Here is a 27,578-nt window from a genome sequence, read left to right on the forward strand (position 1 = left end):
GACTCTCAGGACCCACAGTCCCCAAAAGGCAGAGCCCATATGTGGTCCCCAGGGCCACCAGGGCCTGGAAGAGGGGACCTGGGAGGCCACCCCCACCCAACACAGGTGAGTTCCTGCCTGGGCTGCTTCTAATAATAAAGGAATTGAACAGCTAACGAGGGAGGGAGGGAAGGAGGGAGGGAGGAGGGAGGAAGGAGGAGGGAGGAGAGGAGAAGGAGGGAGGGAGGAGGGAGGAAGGAGGGAGGGAGGAGGGAGGAAGGAAGGAGGGAGGAGGGAGGGAGGAAGGAGGGAGGGAGGAGGGAGGAAGGAGGGAGGGAGGAGGGAGGGAGGAAGGAGGGAGGAGGGAGGGAGGAAGGAGGGAGGGAGGAGGGAGGAAGGAGGGAGGGAGGAGGGAGGGAGGAAGGAGGGAGGAGGGAGGGAGGAAGGAGGGAGGGAGGAGGGAGGAAGGAGGGAGGGAGGAGGGAGAAAGGAGGGAGGGAGGAGGGAGAAAGGAGGGAGGGAGGAGGGAGGGAGGAGGGAGGAAGGAGGGAGGGAGGAGGGAGGAAGGAGGGAGGGAGGAGGGAGGGAGGAAGGGGGAGGAGGGAGGGAGGAAGGGGGAGGGAGGAAGGGGAAGGGAGGAAGGGGGAGGGAGGAAGGGGGAGGGAGGAAGGGGGAGGGAGGAAGGGGGAGGGAGGAGGGAGGGAGGGAGGAAAGGGGGAGGGAGGAAAGGGGAAGGAGAGGGAGGGAGGAAGGGGGAGGGAGGAAAAGGGAAGGGAGGAAGGGGAAGGGAGGAAGGGAGGGGGAGGAAGGGGGGGGAAGGAGGAAGGGGAAGGGAGGCGGGAGGGAGGGAGGAAAGGGGGAGGGAGGAAGGGGGAGGGAGGGAGGGAGCAGGGAGGTCCTCTCGGTCTGTGTCCAAAGTGCACGCTGACCACCCCTGGTCAGCGAGACAGAGGCCACCTGAAAGTAGAGCCAGAACCTGATGCAGTCAGAGCCCCTGCTCAAGGGCGGCTGCTCGTGGACCTTCTGTGACAAGGACACTCCACCCCGGGCGTCACAACCTGCAGACCCGCAGCTGTGTTGCCGTTTCCAGCCAGAGGCCACCCTGGGCTGCGGGGATCCTGGCTGCAGACCGTGGGCCCTGCCCGTGTCCTGCGCCTTCCCCGGGGACCTGAGACCTGGCCTTAGCAGCCCCCGGGGGCCACCAGGCTCTCCAGGTCCAGGTCCTGGCCACACCCACCCCGTCAAGGGCACCTGCAAACAAGGAGTCCAGGCAGCCCTAGCTGGGGCGGGGTCCTGCAGGCCAGTGCTGGACAGCCTCACACGCATCTTCTCAGCCAAGCTTCACGATGGGCCTTTGAGTCAGGAGCTACTAACCCCATGGACAGGCGAAGGCACCGAGGCCCAGAGACGGTGAGCCACTGGCTTAGGTCACACAGCTAACACACAGGGGAGTGGGGACTGGAGCCCCTGTGCCTCTGCCCTTCTGTTCCCGGCCACCCCCTGCTTGGTTCCAGCTCCTCCAGCCCCTGGCCTGTGGGATGCTCAGGATGGACCCTGACCCTCTGGGCGGGGACCAGCTGCTCGCGTGCCCTGGCTGGACGCTGGCCCTCACCTTTCTCCCGCAGGTACGTCACCGTGAGCTGCAGCACCGGGGGGATGAGCGCTCCTTGATTCTTGTCTCTGAGGCTGAGGGGGAACAGAAGCAGCAGTTCACACAGAGCTCAGCAGGCGACATGGGGGACCAGGTTCTGGCCTCCCGCCCAGCACTCCCAGGTTCCCCAGGGCACTGAGGAGCTCCGCCCCAGGGGTCAGGCAGGGGAGAAAGAGGGACCAAACCCACGAAGGGTCAGGGTCCCGTCCCTGCCGCCGTGGGGAAGACGGGTGTGGTCGGCTCAGGCGGGCCCTGCCCTTGGAGCTGGGTCACTGTGGCCGGACTCCTGTCCTCCTGCCCTGCCCCTCCGGGGAGCAGAGACCAGGCCCAGCCCTGCAGGTCTGCGAGCGAAGCCCAGGGAGCCACACTCGGTCCTGACGGGGCTGAGCAGCTTCCCCGGGGGACAGGGCGGTCATCTCACAGGCGGAAAGTGGGCCCAGAAAGCAGCAGTGACCTGCCCAGGGCCACCCGGGTCAGGGGCCAGCTCTGCAGATGGCACTGCTCCAGGGGTCCCCGTGAGGCCCATGGAGTGGACAGGGACGGCGCAGGGGAAGCAGGTCCAAGCCCAGAGCGGGTCCCCAGGGCCCAGGGCACAAAGTCCCCGCCAGTCTCGCTGTCCCCGCCCACCCGCCCGCAGTGCTCACGGGCAGAAGGCCCTGGCGGGACACAACGGCTCCCCAGGAGCCCACCCTTGGATGCCTCCCACCCCGCCTGGCCGCGTGGCCCTGCTCAGTGGACTGGCAGAGCCGGGGACAGTGGGGGAATAACGGGCAGCTGGGGCTGGAGGGCAGCCGCGGGGCCTCCTGGCCGGGCAGGGATCCCCGGGCAGCAGCGGGCATCCTCCAGCCCCGGGCATCTCCGTGCAGCGGCAGAGTTGGGCTCCCGGAGAGCACGAGGCGGGGACACTCACAGCTGGACGCTGGGCAGCGGCAGGAGGGGTTCTGGGCACTGGCTGGTCAGCGCAGCGTCCGGAGGCGGCCCCCATCTCAGTTCAGACAGCCGCCTGCCCAGGGAAGGCACTGGGGACGGGCCACACAAAAGCCTGGCTTGTCCCCGCCCCGTGGGAGAGGGGCAGAGCCTGGTCTTCCCACTTTGCAAAGAAGCAGGGAGGAAGGGAGGCCGTGGTGGGGGAGGCTGCAGTCACCCTGGAAAGCGGGGAGCAGGGCTTCCGGCCAGCCCCCGGCTGCCCGTCCCTGAGCACCTACATGTCTTTTATCAGCCCCAAAGCTTCCCTGAATATTGAAGGAAATAAAATTTTTGCTGCAAGGCTACAGAGCCATGGGGGATTCACCCTGGAAATTCTCTATAAAAGACATGTAGGTGCCAGGCACGGTGGCACACGCCTGTCATCCCAGCGGCTCAGGAGGCTGAGGCAGGAGGACCTTGAGTACAAAGCCAGCCTCAACAAAAGCGAAAAGCTAAGCACCTCAGTGAGACCCTGTCTCTAAATAAATATAAAATAGGGCTGGGGAGGTGGCTCAGTGGTCGAGTGCCCCGAGTTCAATCCCTGGTTACCCCACCCCCCAAAACAAAGAACTGCAGGGAACGTCTTTACCGCTGCGGACCGGGAAAACTTCAGATGACCCTGATGGGGGTTCAGTGAGGGGTGGGGGCTGGGGTGGTGGGACGAGGTTCGGGAATGCTGTGGCCGACACCCACAGAGCTGGGCCTCTTTGGTGGCGGAAAGAGAACAAGAAATGAGGAGCTGTATCATTAGCTGATGGGGCGGGGGTCAGAGTGCACTTTCTGTTGCTATCACAGAACACCTGAGACAGAGTCATTTATAAAGAAAATAAATCTGTTCCTTACAGTCCTAGAGGTGGGAGTCCCAGAGCCCGGTGCTGGGCTTGGCTTCTGTAAGCACTTTTGCTGCCTTGTCCTTCGGGAGGACGGGAGGACGGTGGAGGTGGGGTGGGCACAGCCAGGGAGGAAGCATTCCCCAGGGGAGAACGTCACCCCAGGGAAGACACATCAACTGCGCTCCCTGTGCCCAGTGCCAGCCACCAGCTGACCTCCCAGCTCTGCCGCTGAGCACTGAGGTCCCAGCCCATGAACGGAGCCCTCAAACCACGCCTGGGGCTCCCAGAAAGTCGGGCTGGCACAGGGGGCTTAGCCCCTGGAGCCAGAGGAGGCAGCGCCCCACTCCCAGGCCAATCAGAAAGCGCAGGCCACACCCTGGCGACAGCCCAGGGCACCCGAGACCAAAGAGAGCGTGTCCTGAGGGCATGAGGACCAGGAAGGCAAAGCCAGGACAGGCCCTGGCTCAGCTCAAACCTGGGCTCTGGGGAGAAGACGGAGCCAGAAGGCCACAGGGTCCTGCCCTCTAAAGAGCTGCCGGAAGGATGTCCCCAAATCTCACCACCAAGTCACTCCAGTGGGGAAGGGGACAGGGACAGCTCCCTCGAGCTACCTGCTCCCTGGAGACGCAAGCCCCACAGCTCTCCTATTCCTTCTCCAGCGGCAAGGCCCACCTCTGCATGAGGACCAGCAAGCACAGTCCAGGTGGCCCACGGTGAGCGCCCGGGTGGAGGGAGTGGGCGGGGGGGGGGGGGGGCCTGCACTGCGGGTCCCCCCTCCCTGATTTAAAAGGCCACGCACAGAGTAAGGACGATAAATCTGTGTCAAAATACATGACCCAACAGTCACAGCACGAGATGGGGGAAGGGACAGGACTGCCCACAACTGAGATCACAATTGTTATGAATCAGGCCCCGCGGGTGACAAACTGTTAATTCCAGGCCTCGGGGCAACTACCAAAAACACTTTTAAAAATATAGAGTGAAACCTCTGGGACACTATGAAGCAGTTCTAAGAGGAAAGTTCATTGCATGGAGTCTATCCCTTAAAAGAAGAAAGAGTCAACAAATAAAGGACCTAACTTTACATCTCAAAGCCCTAGAAAAAGAAGAACAAATCAACCCCCAAAGCAGTAGAAGACAGGAACTAATTAAAATCAGAGCTGAAATCAATGAAATTGAAACAAATGAAGCAATTGAAAAAATTGACAACACAAAAAGTTTGTTCTTTCAAGAAATAAATAAAATTGACAAACCTTTAGCCATGCTAATGAAGAGAAGGAGAGAGAAAACTCAAATTATTAACATACGTGATGAAAAGGAAATACCACAACAGACACTACAGAAATACAGAAGAAGATAATTAGAAGTTATTTGGAAAATTTGTACTCCAATAAAATAGAAAATATAGAAAACATTGACAAATATCTAGACTCATACGATTTGCCCAAATCAGGACGATATAAACAATTTAAACAGATCGATTTTCAAGCAATGAAACAGAAGACACCATCAGAAGCTACCAACCAAGAGAAGCCCAGAACCAGATGGATACACAGCCGAGTTCCACAAGACCTTCAAAGAACTAACACCAAAACTCTTCGAATTATTTCATGAAATAGAAAAACATGGGAACACTTCCAAACTCATTTTCTGAGGCCAATATCACTGATTCCAAAACCAGATAAAGACACATCAAAGAAAGAAAACTTCAGACCCATATCTCTAATGAAGATAGATGCAAAAATTCTCAATAAAATCCTGGCCAATCGCATACAAAAACACATTAAAAGGATAGTGCACCATGATCAAGTGGTGTCCATCCAGGGATGCAAGGTTGGTTCAACATACAGAAATCAATAAATGTCATTCATCACATCAATAGACTTAAAGATAAGAATCATATGATCACCTCAATAGATACAGAGAAAGCATTCGACAAAATACAGCACCCCTTCAGTTCAAAGCACTAGAAAAACTAGGGATAACAGGAACACATCTCAACATTGTAAAAGCTATTCATGCTAAGCTCCAGGCCAACATCATTCTAAATGGAGAAAAATTGGAACATTCCCTCTAAAAACTGGAACAAGGCAGGGATGCCCTCTTTCACCACTTCTATTTAACACAGTCTCTGAAACTCTAGTCAGAGCAATTAGACAGATGAAAGAAGTTAAAGGGAAACCGATAGGAAAAGGAGAACTCAAGCCATCATTGTTTGCCTACGACATGATTCTATACTTACAGGATGCAAAAAATTCCACCAGAAAACTTCTAGAACTAATAAATGAATTCAGCAAAGCAACCGGATATAAAACCAACACCCATAAGTCAAAGGCATTTCTATACATCAGTGACAAATCCTCTGAAAGAGAAACTAGGAAAACCACCCATTTATAATACCTCAGAAAAATAAAATACTTGGGAATCAACAAAAGAGGTGAAAGACCTCTGCAATGAAATCTACAGAATGCTAAAGAAAGAAATTAAAGAAGTCTTTTTTTATCTTCTAGATGGAAAGATCTCCTTGTTCTTGGTTAGGCAGAATTAATATTGTCAAAATGACCATATACCAAAAGCACTAAACAGATTTAATGCAATTCCAATAAAAATCCCAATGACATTCCTCATAGAAATAGAAAAAGCAATCATGAAATTCATCTGGAAAAATAAGAGACCCAGAATAGCCAAAGCAATGAAGCCAGATTTAAAGTTAGGTAGTCAGTGTAGTTAGGTAAATCAGGTCTAATATCGAGTGAAATCTAAAATGGAGGCCATGCTGGGAATGACTCAGGGAAAACAGGACAACTCATGGAATGTTTATGAAGTCCTGAAAAGGCCCTAGGCCAAAGTCCACCTCAAAGAAGTGTTAACCAACAGCCCCAACAGATTTGGAAATAGCCCATCCCAGAGAAGTGATAATCCCATCCCAAAAGGTGATAATTAGGCCCACCTGTGTCCCACCCCTCAGGCCTTCCAACCTACATTCCATCACCAAAACTATAAAAAGGGGAAACAACCGCACTTCCACGGATTCCACCTTCTGGGTCCCCTTCTTCCTCCGGGAGAAGTCTTTTCTTCTGTCCTTTAATAAATTTCTAATTTCTACTCTGACCTTGCCTCGGCGTGCTCCTTTGGTGTTATTCTTCAACATTGGGGAGCAAGAACTCGTCACCGGTCAACAGCGGTAACAGCAATCCTTAGCAGAAGAGTGAAGCAGGTGGCATCACTACACCAGACCTTGAACTATACCACAGGGCAATAGTAACAAAAACAGCATGAGCTGGGTGCAGTGGTGCACACCTGTAATCCCAGTGGCTCAGGAGGCTAAGGCAGGAGGATCATGAGTTCAAAGCCAGCCTCAGTAATGGTGAGGCCCTAAGCAACTCAGTGAGACCCTGTCTCTAAAGAAAATACAAAATAGGGCTGGGGATGTGGCTCAGTGGTTGAATACCCCTGAGTTTAATCCCTGGTACCATAAATAAATAAATGTATTGTGTCCACCTACCACCAAAAGTAATAATAGTAATAATAATAATAATAGATATTTTTAAAGGCACCAAAATAGACTTGTAGACCAATGCTACAGAATAGAGGACACAGAGACAAACCCACATAAATACAGTTCTCTCATACCAGACAAAGGTGGCAGAACATATATTGGGGAGAAGATAGCTTATTCAACCGTGGTGCTAGGAACGCTGGAGTCCATATGCAGCAAAATGAAATTAAGCCACCCTCTGTCACCATGCACAAAAGTCAACTCAAAGTGCTTCAAGGACCTAGGAATTAGACCAGAGACCCTGTGCCTACTGGAAGAAAAAGTAGACCCAAACCTCCATCATATCGGATTAGGCCCTGAGTTCCTTAATAACACTCCTGCAGTACAAGAAATAAAATCAAGAATCAATGAATGGGATGGATTCAAGCTGAAAAGCTTCTTAGCAAAAGAAACAATCTGTGAGGTGAATAGAGAGCCCACATCCTGGGAGCAAATCTTTACCACAAGCACCTCAGATAGAGCACTGATCTCCAGGGAATATAAAGAACTCAAAGAGCTAAACTCCAAAAGACAAATAACTCAGTCCATAAATGGGTCAAGGAACTGAACAGAGGATGATATACAATCAGTCAACAAATATATGAAAAAATGTTCATCATCTCTAGCAATTAGAGAAATGCAAATCAAAACCACTCTAAGGTTTCATCTCACTCCAGTCAGAAGGCAGCTGTTAAGAATACACACAACAATAAGTGCTGGCGAGGATGTGGGGAAAGGCACACTCTTACATTGCTGATGGAACTGCAAATTGGTGCAGCCAACATGGAAAGCAGTATGGAGATTCCTTGGAAAACTGGGAATGGAACCACCATTTGACCCAGCTATCCCTCTTCTCAGACTATAAACAAAGGACTTAAAAACAGCCTACTAAAAGCAATAGTGTGTTGTTTATATATATCCATGTTTATAGCAGCACAATTCACAACAGCTACACTGTGGGACCAACCTAGATGCCCTGCAGTAGGTGAATGGATAAAGAAACTGTGGCACATATGCACAGTGGAATATTAAGAGAATAAAATCACGGCATTGCGTGGAGTTGGAGAATATGATGCTTAAGTGAAGTTAGCCAATCCCAAAACCAACGGCCAAATGTGTTCTCTGATGTGTGGATCTGATCATAATGGGGATGGGGGAGCATGGGGGGAGGGAAGAACTCTGGATAGGGCAAAGGGGAGGGAGGGAAGGGAGGGGCAGGGGGTAGGAAAGGCGGTGGAGTGAGATGGACATCACTACCCCAGGTACAGGTATGAAGCCACAGTGGTGTGACTCTACTTTGTGAACCACCAGAGACAAGAGAACTGTGCTCCGTATGAGCACGGTGAATCGACACGCATTCTCTGCCATGTATAACAATTCAGAATAAACAAATAAACTTTTAAAAAAGAAGGTGTAGACAACCCACAGAATGGGAGAAAATACGTGTGAACTGTATCTTCCACAGAGCTGGAGGCCATAATATATAGATCAAATGTTATCTTAACAAGAAAAAGGCAAATAGAGGGTTTGATGGACAGACACATCTCCATGGAGATATGCAAATGACCACTGAGCACAGGAGAAAGATGCGCCACGCGGTAGCCAGGAGGGAACCGACATTGCTGGTGGGACCAGGTGGGGCAGCACTTGGGAGCAGTTCAGCCCAGATCCTGTGAGGCCCCGCGACCCCTCCTGGGAGACCTGTGCGTGGATCTTGAGCCCTAAAACCACCAACAGGCAAAAGCAGCCCACTGCTCACCACCGCGATTCACCCACCGCTGTTCACCACCAGCAATGAAGACACCTGCGTAACCAGGGGCACGTCACTTCAGACCTTGGAAATACACCGCCAGGAAAGAGCCCAGGGGCAAATGGCCACACGTGCGTGTTCTTACTTATTTTGATGGGGCCCTCCCTACATGGCCTAGGCTGGACTCCAACTCCTGGGCTCAAGGGATCCTCCGGCCTCAGCCTCCCTGGAGCTGGGACCACAGGTGCCCTCGTCCCCGTGCCCAGCTTGCTGACTGTGTATAGGAAATGTCTGGAACAGGCAAATCCAGAGACAGAAGGTGGATCCGAACGTGGCAGGGGCTGGGGGAGGGACAGGGAGTGACGGCTAAAGGACACAGGGCCCTTTTCGAGGTGACGAAAATGCTCTGGAATTAGATGACGGTGACCCAGGCCTGTGAACACACACTTAAAAAGATGACCCTGGGCTGGACAGTCCTGGGCCCACTGTCAGTCCTCACCCAGCCACTGATCACTGCTGTGCCTGGCCCAGGACGCAGGGGTGTGTGTCACACGAGTGTCACACAAGTGTCACGGGAGCTCGCCTCCAGTCTGTGGAGCTACCGGGAGGGCTTCCTGGAGGAGGGGAAGGACTGGGAGCCGGCAGAGCCCTGGGCAGCAGGGTCCCCCGGGGACAGCCGGCCAGGGCTTCACCTCCAGGTGCAGGAAAGAATCGGGGACAGAGGCTGTCGACCTGTCCCGCGCTCCACTTGGAGAGAGAATCCACACGACTGCCTCTTTAAATTAATATTTTATGCTGTTTGGTTGCCAATGAGGGTAATAAAATGGCAATAAACATATTGAATAAAGCACCAGATAGGTAATTTGTTTGGACTGGGAATGAATGGAAGTCATTAAAATTCATAACCAGATCCTATTCACCAATGTTAATTTGCTGAGTTAAGTTCAAAAGCGCACAGGAAGCTTCGCCCGGGGACAGGCGGCTTGCACCGTGAGGGACGGGGGTCCTGGAGGCCTGGCCAGGGCAGCGGGGCTCGCGGGGTCGCCCTTGTCACTCCCCGTTCCCTGAAGACACAACCAACTGAGTTTTTTTTCGTGTGTTCGGTTCTGGGAACCGAATCCGGGCCTCTGCCTCGGAGCTGCACCCGGCTTTGCTTGTTCACGAGCTGGTTTTCACAGTCCCCACTGGCCCTGGGGTCAAGAGGGCACAGCAAGGTGGCAGCTAGAGCAGAGCCCTGCTGTGACGGCTCCGACCCATTCTCAGAGTGCAGGACAGAAGCCGCTGTCCCCCCCCCACCCCACCCGCGGCCTCGAGGAGCTGAGGTCCCTAGGGGACCCCTGACCCAGGACAATACCCTGCCCCAAGGTCCTTATCCTATCTCTTCTGCAAACTCCCTCTCCCCGCCAGGGGACAGCAGCTTCAGGCCAAGGGAAGCGGGCAGGTGCTCAGGGCCAGATCCGTCCTGCCTGGCCCAGAGCCCCGGAGGGCGGGGCGGCAAGCCCCCTACTCACCAAGCCCACCGCGGGCCCAGGAGCATGAGTTTTAGGTAACCACCAGATCCCACGTGAGTTTCCAACACGCAAGACGGACGCGCGGAAAAGGACACTCACTGCCCTCTGGGTGGCCATCCTGTGGCTGACCCGACCTCCCCAGAGCTGTGGGATGAGCAGCCTCGTCTTCCACGGCCAGAGAAGGGGTACGGGCGGGGGGACAAGCTCATGACCCGGCTGGCTCAGCACCGCAGCTGCTGGGATAGGGCTGGAACGGGGAGGCCCTGCTGGCAGCCAGGACGCCAGGGCAGAAGGGCTTCCTGGAGGAGGCACCACTGAGACAGATTGTAAAAGATGAAGTTGGGGACAGAGGGAGGGGGGGTGGGGTGGCTCTCGGAGTCCCTGAAGGTGACAGATGGTAAGCCCCGCGCAGTAGCGCTCGCCTGTGATCCCAGCAGCTTGGGAGGCTGAGGCAGGAGGATTGCAAGGTCAAAGCAGCCTCGGCAACTTAGGGAGGCCCTGAGCAACTCAGCAAGACCCCATCTCTCAATAAAACACAAAGGAGGGCTGGGGTGTGGCTCAGTGGTAGGTGCCCTGGGTTCCATCCTGGTGCCAAGAAAAGCATCCCAGCCCGCTCAGGCTGTTCACTTCAGAAACACGAAGCTTGCTGAGAGGAGGGGCGAGTTCAAGTCATGGCTAATAAGGTCTTGGTCAGGAAGGAGAGGCCGTGCTGAGGGGACAATTGGGGACCTTGGCAGTCTAATCCGTCAGCTTATTTCTCGCTCCTGCCCTGTGTGGCGCAGGTGGGTAGGGTGCCCGGGGGGTGCGGGGAGAAGTGGGGGCACCAGCTCTTACTACTCCTTCCCGAGGGCCCCCCAATTCTGCTGTGATGTCATTGGCCAGAGCCAGTCACATGAGCAGGGTCCGGCACGGCCTGGAGGGCAGGGAGCCAGAACCTCCCAGGGCACTGGGCGGCCCCAGGTCCCTGGTGCTCTGCCGGTCGCTGGGTCCCACACGCGGGCACAGACACAGGAGCCGGGAGCGCGGGCCTCCGTGGTGGCCTCAGGCTGCGCTGGCCCTGCAGGGTCGGGCTCAGCCACCGGAGACAGGGGTCCAGGACGGTCCCTGGTCCCAGAGCCTCCAGGGCTGGGCAGGTGGACGTGGGCTCACTTACTATTGCAGACTCACACCGAACTGCTGGGTGGGCAGAGGCGGCCGGGGCGGTGGCTTCTTGGTGGCAGGAGGCGGCAGCCCGCTGTGCAGGTCACGGAGCTTCTCGTCATACCTGGGAACACAAAAGAGGCAAGTCACACATCGCAGGGGACAGCCCATGGCTGCGGGAGGCCACTTCCAGGTGCTGGGTGGGACCCGACCCAGTGACATGCCCTGGGTCGTCACTGGGCACAGCCCAGATCAGGACTAGAAAACCGGGTCCTGCCCTCAGACCAGGGTCCCCGACTCTGGAGCCCAGAGCACACACCGGGGACATCAGGGTAAAACCCAGGTCCACAGCCCCGCCCGGAGGGCAGGATTCATGTGTCCTCTGGGTCCTTCTGCAGGGTCCCTGGACCATTTTGGGGGCCCTGGCTGCCCAGAGCCTGATTCACACCCTCCCAAGCCCCGTCTCCTGGGGACCCACGGGACCCTGCCTTTGATGCTACTGGCCGCCTGCACGGTCCTGGATACCCCAGACCACAACTGGGCCCCAGAGCTGCAGCTGGGACACTGGTCTCCCCCACAAAACTGCCCCAATGGGACCCCCTGGGAGCCAACCCCAGTGACCCTAGTGCAGCCCGGGTTGGGGTCTTGCCCAAGCCCACAGTCAACCATGGTCCTCATGGCCTCAGGGTCCAGTCATGGTCCTCCAAGGACCCTTTCGCCCCAGCCCCCCAGCCTCCAGCCCCCCAGCCTCCAGCCCCCCAGCCCCCAGCCCCCCAGCCTCCAGCCCCAGCCCCAGCCCCAGCCCCAGCCCCAAGCCCCCTAGTCCCCCAGCCCCAGCTCCCAGTCCCCAGTGGTGCCCAGCCCCCAGATCCCAGTCCCCAGCACCAGTACCCATGCCCCCAGCCCCCAGCCTGGCGGGCACTCACCGCAGCACCTCTTGGGGGATGGGCAGCTGGTCACACTGGAGGTGCTCCCGGAGCTCTCTCAGAGAGCTGCAATAGGTGACCTTTTTCCCAAACTTGTGACTAGGAAAGCAGAAGACAGCAGGAGTCAGGCGGCAGGAGAGGCCCTGCAGGGCCTGGGGAGGGCAGGTGGCGGCTCCTGGAGATGGGACTGTCCCATCCTGAGGCCTGCCATGTGCCCAGTGCCATCCCCATGCCCATCAATAAAATGTGCCCAACTTGAATCAACCCTGAGTCGGCACAAACGGAGGAGACCGGGAGCTCTGTGGGCTTGGCGCACGATCCCAGGGTGCTGGGACCCAGGGTGCTGGGATCCAGGGTGCTGGGCCTGGATGGCGCATGGCTTTGCATTTGACACCTCCCCATTGAGAGTGTCCCCAAAGGCAGTGACCAAGTGGCAGTCCCCAGGCTTGTCCCTGGGGACACAGGACGCCAGCACAGCCATAAAGCCGGAGGAGCCCTGGCTGCATCCAGCAACCCGGTCCTGTCCCTCACCAGGGACGACTCTGGGGGCCTCCTCTGGGGGCCCAGACCCTGTGAGGATGGGCCCCGCCCCGTGAGACAGAAGGAGGTGGTTTGCACAAACTCGTCCATGGCCAGCACCTGGGCGACGCCCAGTCCCCGTGACGATCATATTAATGAAGGCCAGCTTCCTCGATTGCGGGACCCAGGCTGGTTTTCTCTTGTACTTTTGGAGCAGCGCCTCCCCTGTGTGCGTATTCCAGAGGCACAACTATGGATGTGGGGGCGGAATCGCAGTTACCAGGAAGGGAGTTATGGAGTCAGCAAAACCAAACTCGTTACTATTATGACAATTTGCAAGCCTTGAAATAAGTGTTGATGCATTCTCAGTGCGGTATACATTGTGAAATTAAAATAATCCAATTTCACCACTGAAGAAACAACCAGAAAATGGGGGATCGCGGCAGGAAATTACATGGAGTAGGAGTGAACCACTTGGCCCCGCGTGGCTGCCTGGGCTGGTGGCCTGAGCCTGTCCCACCTGCAGGGGACCAGAGGGAGGCCCATCTGTGTGCATGGGCTCCCCCTAGTGGAGGAGGGAGAAGCAGCGCTGGGTCCCTGGCCCCTGGTGGGTTTTACTGGGTGACTTGGCCGGCCCTGAACTCAAGGCTGCTGTTCTGCAGGAGGCTGGGGACCCGGACTGAAGGCTGGGGGGCTGAAGAGCCACCAAGTGCTGGGAGTAATGCACACAAAGGACACTCTGGGTTCCAGCACTAGGGGGGGAGGGTCCCACGGAGTGTCCTTGCCACCTGTCCACTCAGACTCCACAGGACTCAGGGACAGTCTGGCCCCTGCCGGAGACCACAGTTCTCCTGCCAGATTCATACAATTCTTCCATCTTCAAATGACTTCAGGGCTCAGAGAGGTCATATTACTGCCCAGTGAAACACAGCCAACAGGCAGCATATCCCAGTCCTGGCTCCAGGGCCCCCAACCCTCCCTGATTCCTGAGGCAGGATGAGGGGTGGAAGGACCCAGGCTAGAGTTGGAATCCCAGCCCCTGCCCTTACTGTGTGACCTAGATCAGGCTGCTCAACCTCTCTGAGCATCAACCTTCTCTTGTTTGAAATAGGGAGAATATGGTTGACTTCAGAGGGGGCGCCTGGCACATAAGGCGCAGTAGACGTTGTAATTAAATCAAAGAGGCCGCTTCCTCCCCCCGCACCTGCAAGGTAGGCGGACCTGCGACCCACCGGCAGGTTAGGCCCAGCAACCTGCTGAGTGACAGAGGTGCCCCACGCGCCTGCTGGGTAGGCGGACCTTCGACCGACCAGCAGAGCAGACCTAGCGGCCCACCAGCGTGGTAGACAGATCACCCCAATTGGAGGAGGATCACAGCCACTACCTGCCCTGCAAGGGAGATTTTTCAACTATACAAGAGCAATATAAATAAATAGAGGGAAAATTTCAAAAACACAACAGTTTCACCAAGCAGAAAGAAACGCCAGCAGTATGAAAAGACAAGGAAAGAAAGGACCACAGGCAATGCAGGTCAACTCAACTCTAGAAGAGGTAATAGCTGCAACAGATGGAATGTCAGACAGAGAGGTCAGGATATACATGCTTCAGATGATCTGGAGTCTCAAGGAAGACATGAGACAGCAAAATCAGACAACGAAAGATCACATTGACAAGGAACTACATAAACAAATCCAGGAAGTAAAAGATCAATTTCACAGGGAGATAGAGGTAATAAAAAACAAACAAATAGAAATCCTAGAAATGTAGGAAGCAATAAACCAACTTAAAAACTCAATTGAGAATACTACCAGCAGAATAGATCACTTAGAAGATAGAACATCAGACAATGAAGACAGAGTATTTCAACTTGAAAAGAACATAGACAGCTCAGCAAGTCTGCTAAGAAACCATGAGCAGAACATCCAAGAAATATGGGATAATATCAAAAGACCAAACTTAAGGGTCATTGGGATACAGGAAGGCACAGAGCTCCATACCAAAGGAATAAACAATCTATTCAGTGAAATAATACGAGAAAACTTCCCAGACTTGAAGAATGAGACAGAATCCCAAAATCTAGAAGCCTACAGGACGCCGAATGTGCAAAATCATAAGAGATCCACACCTAGACATATTATAATGAAGATGTCCGACATACAGAATAAGGAGAGAATTTTAAAAGCTACAAGAGAAAGGAAGCAGATTACATTTAGGGGTAAAAATCAATCAGGATAACAGCTGATCTCTCAACACAGACTCTGAAAGCTAGAAGATCCTGGAATAACATATTTCAAACACTGAAAGAAAATGGGTTCCAACCAAGAATCATGTATCCAGCGAAATTAAGCTTCAGGATGGAAGATGAAATTAAAACCTTCCATGATAAACAAAAGTTAAAAGAATTTGCAGCTAGAAAACCATCTCTCCAAAAAATCCTTGGCAAAACATTACAGGAAGAGGAAATGGAAAACAACAATGAAAACCAACAGTGGGAGGTAGGACAGTAAAGGGGGGAAAATAATCAAAGAGGAAAACAAATCAGGTTTAGTAACATTAATAAACAAATATGGCTGGAAGAACAAACCAGATCTCAATAATAACCCTAAATGTTAATGGCTTAAACTCACCAATTAAGAGACACAGGCTAGTAGAATGGATCACAAAACAAGACCCAACAATATGCTGCCTACAGGAGACGCATCTGATAGGAAAAGATATACATAGACTGAAGGTGAAAGGTTGGGAAAAATCATATCACTCATATGGACTGCAGAAACAAGCAGGAGTGTCCATACTCATATCTAATAAAATAGATTTTAAGCCAAAGTTAATCAAAAGGGATAAAGAAGGACACTACATACTGCTCAAGGGAACCATACACCAACAAGACATAACAATCATAAATATATATGCCCCAAATAATGGTGCAGCTGTGTTCATCAAGCAAACTCTTCTCAAGTTCAAGAGTCTAATAGACCACCATACAATAATCATGGGAGACTTCAACACACCTATCTCACCACTGGACAGATCTTCCAAACAAAAGTTGAATAAGGAAACTATAGAACTCAATAACACAATTAACAACCTAGACTTAATTGACATATATAGAGTATACCACCCAACATCAAGTAGCTACACTTTTTTATCAGCAGCACATGGAACCTTCTCAAAAATAGATCATATATTATGTCACAGGGCAACTCTTAGACAATATAAAGGGGTAGAGATAATACCATGCATCTTATCTGATCATAATGGTATGAAACTGAAAATCAACGATAAAAGAAGGAAGGAAAAATCAAGTATCACTTGGAGAATGAACAAGAGGTTACTGAATGATCAATGGGTTTTAGAAGACATCAAGGAGGAAATTAAAAAATTCTTAGAGTTAAATGAAAACACAGACACAACATATCGGAATCTATGGGACACATTGAAAGCAGTTCTAAGAGGAGAATTCATTGCTTGGAGTTCATTCCTTAAAAAAAGATAAAACCAACAAATAAATGATCTCATACTTCATCTCAAAATCCTAGAAAAAGAAGAGCAAAACAACAGCAAAAGAAGTAGAAGGCAAGAAATAATTAAAATCAGAGCTGAAATTAATGAAATCGAAACAAAAGAAACAATTGAAAAAATTGACAAAACTAAAAGTTGGTTCTTTGAAAAAATAAATAAGATCAACAGACCCTCAGCCATGCTAACGAAGAGAAGAAGAGAGAGAACTCAAATTACTAGCATACGGGATGAAAAAGGCAAGATCACAACAGACACTTCAGAAATACAGAAGATAATCAGAAATTATTTTGAATCCTTATACTCCAATAAAATAGAAGATAGTGAAGGCATAGATAAATTCCTTAAGTCATATAATCTGCCCAGATTGAGTCAGGAGGATATAGACAACCTAAACAGACCAATATCAATTGAGGAAATAGAAGAAACCATCAAAAGATTACCATCTAAGAAAAGCCCAGGACCGGATGGGTATACAGCAGAGTTTTACAAAACCTTTAAAGAGGAACTAATACCAATACTTTTCAAGCTATTTCAGGAAATAGAAAAAGAGGGAGAACTTCCAAATTCATTCTACGAGGCCAACATCACCCTGATTCCGAAACCAGACAAAGACACTTCAAAGAAAGAAAACTACAGACCAATATCTCTAATGAACCTAGATATAAAAATCCTCAATAAAATTCTGGTGAATCGGATTCAAAAACATATCAAAAAAATTATATACCATGATCAAGTAGGATTCATCCCTGGGATGCAAGGCTGGTTCAATATATGGAAATCAATAAGTGTTATTCACCACATCAATAGACTTAAAAATAAGAACCATATGATCATCTCGATAGATGCGGAAAAAGCATTCGACAAAGTACAGCATCCCTTTATGTTCAAAACTCTCGAAAAACTAGGGATAACAGGAACATACCTCAACACTGTAAAAGCTATCTATGCTAAGCCTCAGGCTAGCATCATTCTGAATGGAGAAAAATTGAAGGCATTCACTCTAAAATCTGGAACAAGACAGGGATGCCCTCTCTCACCACTCCTGTTCAACATAGTTCTCGAAACACTGTCCAGAGCAATTAGACAGATGAAAGAAATTAAAGGCATAAAAATAGGAAAAGAAGAACTTAAATTATCACTATTTGCAGATGATATAATTTTATACCTAGAAGACCCAAAAGAGTCTACTAAGAAACTATTAGAGCTAATAAATGAATTCAGCAAAGTGGCAGGATTTAAATCAACACGCATAAATCAAAGGCATTCCTGTATATCAGCGACAAATCCTCTGAAATGGAAATGAGGACAACCACCCCATTCACAATATCCTCAAAAATAATAAAATACTTGGGAATCAACCTAACAAAAGTGGTGAAAGACTTATACAATGAAAACTACAGAACCCTAAAGAGAGAAATTGAAGAAGACCTTAGAAGATGGAAAAATATACTCTGTTCATGGATAGGCAGAACTAACATCATCAAAATGGCGATATTACCAAAAGTTCTCTATAGGTTTAATGCAATGCCAATCAAAATCCCAATGGCATTTCTTGTAGAAATAGAGAAAGCAATCATGAAATTCATATGGAGGAATAAAAGACCCAGAACAGCAAAAACAATACTAAGCAGGAAGTGTGAATCAGGTGGTATAGCGATACCAGATTTCAAACTATACTACAGAGCAATAGTAACAAAAACAGCATGGTACTGGTACCAAAACAGGCGGGTGGACCAATGGTACAGAATAGAGGACACAGAAACCAACCCACAAAACTACAACTTTCTTATATTTGATAAAGGGGCTAAAAGCATGCAATGGAGGAAGGATAGCATCTTCAACAAATGGTGCTGGGAAAACTGGAAATCCATATGCAACAAAATGAAACTGAATCCCTTTCTGTCACCATGCACAAAAGTTAACTCAAAATGGATCAAGGAGCTTGATATCAAATCAGAGACACGGCATCTGATAGAAGAAAAAGTTGGCTACGACCTACATACTGTGGGGTCGGGCTCCAAATTCCTCAATAGGACACCCATAGCACAAGAGTTAACATCTAGAATCAATAAATGGGACTTACTCAAACTAAAAAGTTTTTTCTCAGCAAAAGAAACAATAAGAGAGGTAAATAGGGAGCCTACATCATGGGAACAAATCTTTACTCCTCATACTTCAGATAGAGCCCCAATATCCAGAGTATATAAAGAACTCAAAAAATTAGACAATAAGATAACAAATAACCCAATCAACAAATGGGCCAAGGACCTGAACAGACACTTCTCAGAGGAGGACATACAATCAATCAACAAGTACATGAAAAAATGCTCACCATCTCTAGCAGTCAGAGAAATGCAAATCAAAACCACCCTAAGATACCATCTCACCCCAGTAAGATTGGCAGCCATTGTGAAGTCAAACAACAATAAGTGCTGGAGAGGATGTGGGGAAAAGGGTACACTTGTACATTGTTGGTAGGACTGCAAATTGGTGCAGCCAATTTGGAAAGCAGTATGGAGATTTCTTGGAAAGCTGGGAATGGAACCACCATTTGACCCAGCTATTCCCCTCCTCGGTCTATTCCCTAAAGACTTAAAAAAAGCATGCTACAGGGACACTGCTACATCGATGTTCATAGCAGCACAATTCACAATAGCAAGACTGTGGAACCAACCTAGATGCCCTTCAATAGACGAATGGATAAAAAAAAATGTGGCATTTATACACAATGGAGTATTACTCTGCATTAAAAAATGACAAAATCATAGAATTTGGAGGGAAATGGATGGCATTAGAGCAGATTATGCTAAGTGAAGCTAGCCAATCCCTAAAAAACAAATGCCAAATGTCTGCTTTGATATAAGGAGAGTAACTAAGAACAGACTAGGGAAGAAGAGCATGAGAAGAAGACCAACATTAAACAAGGATGAGAGGTGGGAGGGAAAGGGAGAGAGAAGGGAAATTGCATGGAAATGGAAGGAGACCCTCAGGGTTATACAAAATTACATATAAGAGGAAGTGAGGGGAAAGGGAAAAATAATACAAGTGGGAGGAATGAATTACAGTAGAGGGGGTAGAGAGAGAAGAGGGGAGGGGAGGGGAGGGGGGATGGTAGAGGATAGGAAAGGCAGCAGAATACAACAGACACTAGGATGGCAATATGTAAATCAATGGAAGTGTAACTGATGTGATTCTGCAAGCTGTATACGGGGTAAAATGGGAGTTCATAACCCACTTGAATCAAAATGTGAAATATGATATATCAAGAACTATGTAATGTTTTGAACAACCAACAATAAAAATAAATAAATAAATAAATAAATCAAAGAAAAAAGGACAATTAAAAGATTAAACAATGCCAGCCCCAACAAGGAACATTTGCTGGGGCCCAGCGGGTCCTATTCCAAAGGTCCCCAGGAAGTCACTGTTGTAACATGGAGTGACTTAAGTGGTGTTTCTGGCCACATGGGGAAGCCCAGGCAGAGCAGCGGGTGGCCAGCAGGACAGAGGTGACCCAGGCAATGTGGCTCCAGAACCATCCCAGGCGGCGGTGGCCAACCTCAGGCACAGGGGACCTTGCCGCGTCCCTGAAGACCTTCGAGGTCTCTAGAACCTTCGGGCTTCCTAAGGCGAGTGGCAGCACCTGGAGTTGGACCGCCTGAAGCTGTCCCTGGACCGCAGGGTGACCGCACTGGCTTTCTCGCTGTCAAATCTGTCAGGGGCCCCCTGGGCACTGCTCCTGGCCCAACACAAACCCACAGGGACCTCCCTTCCAGCAGGCGGCCAGGTGGGGAGGCCTGGGACCAGGAGGCCAGCCAAGCCAGCTCTGGCCTTGACACCTCCTGCGTTCCCCAGGACCTGACTCGGGCCCACTGCCGGGGACTCAGGGCCACACGGTTCCCTCCTCCTGGGCCCTGTGACACAGGGCGCCTGTGACCTCGTAACAGAGTTCGGTCCCAGTCAGCCCTCCACATCGGGGGAGCCCGGAGCGCCCTGAAGACCCGTCCCCAGCCCCGAGCCTGTCCAGCTGCTCATTTCTGCAGGCCTCTCACCCGGCTCCATGTCACGGGCCTTGCTGGGGCCTGGCACCCGTGGGTGCAAGGGAACCGTGTCTGCAGGACCAGCGAGGCCACGTGCTGCAGAACACCGGTGGGGCCCGTGGGGAGGGCGGGCAGAGGGGCAGCCGTGGGCCCATGGTCACCGGAGCCTCAGAAGGCAGGGTGGGCCCCAGGGGAGTGGGTGGGGCTGGGTGCACCTGCTCCCAGGACCACGAGGATCACGGGCCACGGGTGAGTGACAGGGCGGGGGGGACCTTGAGGTTTCAGAATATGAGTGACGGGCGGGGGGCTGACCAGCAGCCAGGAGAGCTGTGACAGTGCCCAGTGGCCTCAGCAGCCAATGACCACAGACCTTGGCCTACGCCACCCACTCACTCCCTGCAGGTCTGTGGGTGAAGGCCACAAAGGTCTCGGTGGTGATGTCACGGAGGTGCGGGGTGGGCTCCCCGGGAGGCAGGGTCCACTTCTGTCCTTTGGGCCCACGCTCCGTGGCGTGGCTCTCCCCCCCACCCCACGGCTGGCAGAGCGGCACTTCGCCCCCTCAGACCTCGGCTGGGACAGGAACACGGGACCTGTGACGTCCTCAGGCCCAGCTGGGGACCTGGATCACCTCTGCAAGGTGCCTGGTACCACAGAGGGGACGCCTTTGCAGGTTTGTTGGGGCCATTATTCAGCTGACCGCTGCAGTGAAGAGGGTCCCCAGGGCTGGTGTGCTGACAGAGACACAGGCCCCCGGGGGCAGGACGAGATGTAGCGGCTCAGCCCCGGGGAGGCGACCCGCCGGCGGGCAGTGCCAGGGCCAGGGGCCCAGGTCTCTGGAGGCCGATGACCTCCTGGAAGATGCCCACCCAGCTCCACCTGGGCTCCCCACCCAGGCACAGAGCCCCACACCTGCCCACCACGATGAGCGTGGGGGGAGGGACGCTGTCAGGCCACCACAGGAGGGTCTGCTGGGGGAAGGCAGGCAGGCCCCGAGGAGGCAGCGAAGGCCATGGGATCTGTGCCCACGTGTCCAGAGAGGGCCGGGGAAGGGTGACCTCCCTTGGGAGGCAACCCTGCTCTTAGCCACTCCTGGGAGGCCTCCCGAGTCCCCCTGACCCTCCAGGACACCCTCCTCCCTCCGATGTCCCAACCTCCAGGGCACACCTGGGCCCTCCTGGCCTGGGCCCGTCCAGGCCAGGCCAGAGCAGCCCGCAGAAGCCAGGCCTGGGGTGTGCTCCCTGCCCAGCTGCGCCATGTGGCTCCAGGCAGTGGGCGCCTGATGCAGGGGCCAAGCTGGGCGGCGAGAAGATGCCGCCGTGGCCTGGCAGAGCCCCGAGCCTGCCCACCCACACCGAGAGCGTCAGGTGGGAAAGAGTCCAGCTCCAGGGACGAGGTCGGCTGAGGCCTCAGGTCCAGCTCTTTGTGCCGTTGGCTCTGGCTGCCGGCAGGAGGGGCTGACCACAGGCCGAGTGTCCAAACCTGTCTGCTCCAGTGAAGGGAGTGGCCCTTGCCCTGCTCCTGGGGGTGGCCTCTGAGCTTTTGGAAGATCTGATAAGAATGTCTTTGCATCTGCGACCTGGGGACACCACATGGTGGACACCAGCCATCTGCTCGGGTGGGGCTTGGGCTTCTACATCTGACCTCGCAGGAGCTGAGTCACTGAGTCGGCCAGTGGTCACTCCAGGTTTACGGGACCAACCCCAAGAAACCCCCTGGGCCCAAGGATTGGCCACGCTTCACTCGTGAGCAGCACCCGCTCCCCGTGCCACACGTGGTCATGGCGGAAGTCACGCACTGCCTGCAGGGTGCCGCTGTGGAGGGGAGCAGGGGCTGGCACTGTCCCTCAGCCAACTCTGAGCCCAGCCAGGCTTCCTCTGCGCTGGGCCACACGGAGAGGAAGACAGCTTCTCTGTGTCCATGGCCCTCGGGTCAACGACTGAACTTGGGTGTGGTCTTGGGGACCCCAGTGCAGCTGCGCCGTGTGGGTGCTCGGGTGTCGGGGGGGTAAGATCCAGGCTCTCGACCCAGGCACCCGGGGCCAGCGCTCCTGTCCACGGCCCTCAGAGGGTCGTGCACACGCCCTGGCCTGCGACTCAGCACAGACCCCTTGGGCAGGCAGGGGGCCCAGACCCGTGGCCATCCTCCAGGTGGGACCTGCGGTGAAGGTGACCCCCCAGTCCTTGACAGGAGTGACACCCACCTGATGAGCGGCTTGAAGAGTTTCCAGAGGACCTTGATGAAGCTGGTGGGGTGCACCACGTAGACCGCCTTCAGGTTCTTCTTGTACCTGGGGAGGGGACCAGGGGGCCCTGGGGCTGCGGCTCAGAGTCGCTCCCAGCTGAAGCCGGGGGCAGAGCCGCAGCCGGGGTCTCGGGCCTCCCCCCAACATTTAAGAATGCTGAGCCAGAAACCAGGGGTTCACGCTCGGGGGATCAGGACCCCCGTCCGCCCCACAGGCACGCTTGCAAGACGAGGTCACTGTGCAGGCGCTGCCCCTGCAGGGCCCAGCTTTCTGCTTGTGCGGAGCCTGGTCTGAGCCCCAGCCCGTCCACCTTCCCGAGCAGAAGCCCACAGGCCAGTGGCTTCCATCTGACACAGTGAACCTGACCAGGGCCTTCCGCCCGGCCCCGGCCCTGGCCCCGGCCCTGGCCCCGGCCCTGGCCCTTGATGGCTGACCGGGATCAGCACTTCTCCCCAGCCAGACGTGCCACCTATCAGTGGCCTCTGTATGAGTGTGGACAGTCCCCCATGCTGGGCGGGCAGCCTCCACCTGGATCTGGTGACGTGACCTTTTGCTTTGAATTGTTCCTGGTCACAGCCCACAGCACAGAGCCAGCTGCCGGGCACCGACACGTGACCTAACTGCCCAGGGTTGCGTGGCCTCCTCCAGGTGGAAGCTGTCCACTTCCAAAGCCAGACCCAGCAGCCGCCCATCCCACTGCACGCCGAGACCCGCCACACTCAGCCCGCACGGTGGCTGCCCAGTGCCCGAGGCTGGCACGCACTTCCTGTCGAACTCCTTGTAGGTGCTCTGCAGCCAGCCCAGGGACGGCTTGTTCCCGCCGTGGAGGCCGTGGTGGAAGTAGACGAGGCTGTAATCGTTCTCCACGTACTGGTCCAGCGTGAACTTCAGGTACCTGGACCACACACAAGACAGGGACGTGAGGGCCTCCCTGCCCCCACGTGGAGGGCACGTCGGCCTCTCTGGCCACCCAGCAGAGCCGGCACCGGGCCACCCAGGGTCACATCCAGAGCCCTGGAGATCCCACACGCCAGGGCCCAGCCCTCAACGGCTCGATGAGGCTCGGAGACGTGAAGCCACTTGCCAGGTCACACAGCTGATAGGTGGACATGGTAGGCCAAAGCATGGCCCCCCAAACACATGCCCGTCAAATCCCCAGAACCCGGGACGTGACTCATCAGACGCGGCTGAGTCGAGCGTCTCGTGAGGAGCAGCTCGTCGGGATCAGCTGGGCGAACTCTGGATGCCGTCACACACACTTAACAGAGGGACCCAAGGGTGGCTCGGCGGGGAGAAGGCCCCGTGGAGAGGGTGAGGGGGCCGGCCAGGGAGGACTTGCCCACAGCCCGGGAAGCAGAGGAGGCTCGGGACAGTCACAGGCTGCAGAGGGACTGGGGGAGTCGGTCTCCAGAGCCCCGACTGCACCCAGACCAGGACCCTGGGAGAGCAAACCGCTCTGTCTTAGGCCACCGGCTTTGGGGTCATTGTCGGAGCAGCCACAGAGGATGGGCTGAGACTCCAGCCAGGGGCTGCCCTCCCAGCGCCAGCACCGCCATGCTGCTGGGCCGCCAAAGCACCGTCCTCCCCAGAGGGGCCTCCCAGCATCCGTCCTCTGTCACTGGCCAGACCTCCCTCCCATCACGTCAGGGCTGCACAATCCGCCCGCTGCAGCTGGAGAACACTGTCCTCGGGTCACCGCGGAAAGGCCTCATCCTGCCATCTGCGAGGGACCTCATCACTTTGGCAGCTGGTCCTGACGCCAAGCTCACGGGGTCGCCAAGCCCACAGAGTCACCAAGCCCACAGTGTCACCAGGCCCACAGTGTCGCCAAGCCCACAGAGTCACCAAGCTCACAGTGTCGCCAAGCCCACAGTGTCGCCAAGCCCACAGGGTCGCCAAGCCCACAGTGTCGCCAAGCCCACAGGGTCGCCAAGCCCACAGTGTCGCCAAGCCCACAGGGTCGCCAAGCCCACAGTGTCGCCAAGCCCACAGGGTCGCCAAGCCCACAGTGTCGCCAAGCCCACAGGGTCGCCAAGCCCACAGGGTCGCCAAGCTCACAGTGTCGCCAAGCCCACAGGGTCACCAAGCCCACAGGGTCGCCAAGCTCACAGTGTCGCCAAGCCCACAGGGTCACCAAGCCCACAGGGTCACCAAGCCCACAGGGTCACCAAGCCCACAGTGTCACCAAGCTCACAGAGTCACCAAGCCCACAGAGTCACCAAGCCCACAGTGTCGCCAAGCTCAGTGTCATCAAGCCCACAGTGTCGCCAAGCCCACAGTGTCACCAAGCTCACAGTGTCACCAAGCCCACAGTGTCACCAAGCCCACAGTGTCACCAAGCCCACAGTGTCGTCAAGCCCACAGAGTCACCAAGCCCACAGTGTCACCAAGCCCACAGAGTCACCAAGCTCACAGTGTCACCAAGCCCACAGTGTCACCAAGCCCACAGAGTCACCAAGCCCACAGTGTCACCAAGCTCACAGTGTCACCAAGCCCACAGTGTCACCAAGCCCACAGAGTCACCAAGCCCACAGTGTCACCAAGCCCACAGTGTCACCAAGCCCACAGAGTCACCAAGCCCACAGTGTCATCAAGCCCACAGTGTCACCAAGCCCACAGAGTCACCAAGCCCACAGTGTCGTCAAGCCCACAGAGTCTCGCCAAGCTCACAGGGTCACCAAGCCCACAGTGTCACCAAGCCCACAGAGTCACCAAGCCCACAGTGTCACCAAGCCCACAGTGTCACCAAGCTCACGGGTTCGCCCCACGTCATTCCTGCCTGGAGTGAACCCACCCGCGGCGCCCAGGGAAGGCAGCCCAGCTCCTGAGGCCGTGGGCGGTGCCGTGTGGCCAGGCGCTCCCAGGACCCCCAGGAGGACCCGCGGCTCGCCCGTGTGCAGGCGCTCCACCGCCCTTCCTCGCCAGGACCGCGCGGAGCCCGGGCAGCTCAGTTCCTCCTTTGCAGAGTCCAAGCGGCTCAGGCCCCTCCAGAGGAAGAACCCTCCAAACGCACGTCTGCTCATTGATGCTCCCAATGGCCCTGTGGGGCTGGACTACTGTCCCCATTTACAGACAGGTCACCTGAGTCTCCTGGAGGTGCACTGGCCAGGGGTCTCAACTGAGCAGGCTCAAGTCCACCCTGTCCTGCCCGAGAGCCACCTGATGCCACCTGCTGCCACCTGCACCTGCTCCCACCCCGTCTGCCCGGGTGACATGGCGCAGCTCTGACCCCTGCGGCGCTGGTCTGTGCTCACCAGGAGAGGAGGCCACTCACCCCCACTCTGCTCCCCCGCGCCTAGTCTCCAGCACCCTCAAGGAAGCCATGGTGGCATGAGCCAGCCCAGGCCTCAGGACAGCACTTCTGCATCCTGGACACCTTCTCCAGGGAGGGGGACGAGGGACCCACCGTGCAGCCCACTCCGGCCCTCCCTGGAGTGCCCGATCCTCGGCCTGTGCCGTCCTCCCCAGCTCCTCCCTCTCAGAAGCTCCTGGGGTCCGCGGCATCTGCCCGCGCTCAGCACAGGAAGTCACTAGCTAAGTCACGGGTTGGGCTTCAACCACGTGGACTCTTCTTCACCATCTCAAAATAGGACCCGCATCTGGCTGCAGGAAGCCCAGCGACGGAGGGAGGCCGCGTAGGGCCTGTCACGTCTCCATAAAGGCCGAGGAAGGACACGCTCCGGGGCCCTGCCGAGCCCTTCCTCTGGGCGCGCTGTCCGGCACTGGCTGAGAGCACAGTGCGTGGCAGCCCCATTGGGTGCCCGTGGGCAGTGGACAACCTGCACCACTGGGCCTGAGGCTCACACCAACTCCCATCCAGCTACAAAGGTGCCCTGGGTAGGCCCCCGAAGAGCCCGGTGTGTCAACTGGTTGTTGTCACAGGTGCTTTTTCCCAACTGAGGTGAAATTTGCGTAAAATTAATCACTTTAACACGAGCATCCCAGAAACCATAGGTCCGTTCACCGCATGGTGCTGCCACCTGTATTCAGCTCCAGGACTGTCTCATCGTCCCGGAAGGGACCCCTGGACCTACTAAGCATCGTCCTCTCCTCCTGCTCCCAGCCCTGGCCACCACCCCCGTTCCTCCTGTGTGTTGGGGACACCTTTGTCTCTGTAGAGTGACCAACCCTGGCCCCTTCCAGCAGGAAGTGGCCCCAGAGAGCGCTGCCCTGGGCACACTGGTCCCCTGCCTCAAGGAGGAAAGTGTGACATGGGAATGTGCTGAATCAGAGGTGCCAGGAGGAGGTGCCTGGGGACCTGGTGGCCCTCCTTGCCCATGGGCCCTGTGACACCAGGAGCTGGCTCACCCCTCCTGGCGCCCAGGGCGGCCCCAGCCCCCCTGCACCTGGCTGTGCTGGCTCCCGAGGGCTTGCTCCCTGCAGGTCCTCAGACCCTCGGGGCCAGACTGGGCCTTGGGTCAGGGGACTCCCCAGAACCAGCAGCCCAGAGCCCTCCAGGCGCTTGAGACCAGCCGTGCGCTCATCTTGAGCTGGGGGCTCCGGCCACGGCCCTCCCCACTGGACTGCTGTTGGGTGAGCCGGGCGGCCTCACGGGAGGAGTGGGGTCTGGGGGTGGTGGCAGGCGTGGGCCCCCATGTGGCCGTGCTCTGGGCCAGGCAGGGAGCAGGCCCAGCGGCCTCTGTTGTCACACAGGCACATGACACTCCGGAGATGGGCCAGGGCTGGCTGAGGAGGTGGGGGAGCAGGTGCCCTCCTGGACAGCTGTGGGTGTGTGGGCGAGCGCTGCAGGGCCCTTGGACAGCCCCCCAGACGGCCACCCCCACCTCCTCCCTGTGCCCAGGCCACTGCCCCAGCCTTGCCCCCACGCAGACCACAGGGTGGCCCCCAGTGGGGTCGGCACGGTGAGCACGTACCCAGGCCAGCCCAGGTTTAAACAGGGCCAGTTCCACCCGGAATGCACCCGGCTCGCCTCGTGGGAAACTGGGTCTCCAGGAGAGTCG

The 27,578-nt window shown here is 54.9% G+C and overlaps 1 protein-coding gene across 2 annotated transcripts in view; it reads right to left on the bottom strand.

The window, feature by feature from the left end:
• Positions 1-856: 856 nt before the first annotated feature.
• Arhgap8 (Rho GTPase activating protein 8) overlaps positions 857-27,578 on the bottom strand; it is a 51,684-nt gene continuing 24,962 nt past the window's right edge. The window contains exons 4-8 of one of the 2 annotated variants that reach the window (XM_078052557.1): positions 23,381-23,512; positions 22,576-22,662; positions 12,295-12,393; positions 11,382-11,492; positions 857-1,665 (exon numbers count right to left, since the gene is read on the bottom strand). In XM_078052557.1, the coding sequence (XP_077908683.1) occupies positions 1,416-1,665; positions 11,382-11,492; positions 12,295-12,393; positions 22,576-22,662; positions 23,381-23,512 (679 nt within the window). In that variant the 3' untranslated portion in view covers positions 857-1,415. The remainder of the gene's footprint in view (positions 1,666-11,381; positions 11,493-12,294; positions 12,394-22,575; positions 22,663-23,380; positions 23,513-27,578) is intronic. The other variant, XM_078052558.1, reaches the window with a different exon arrangement.

This window comes from Ictidomys tridecemlineatus, chromosome 6 (assembly GCF_052094955.1).
Source record: "Ictidomys tridecemlineatus isolate mIctTri1 chromosome 6, mIctTri1.hap1, whole genome shotgun sequence".
NCBI lineage: Eukaryota > Metazoa > Chordata > Mammalia > Rodentia > Sciuridae > Ictidomys > Ictidomys tridecemlineatus.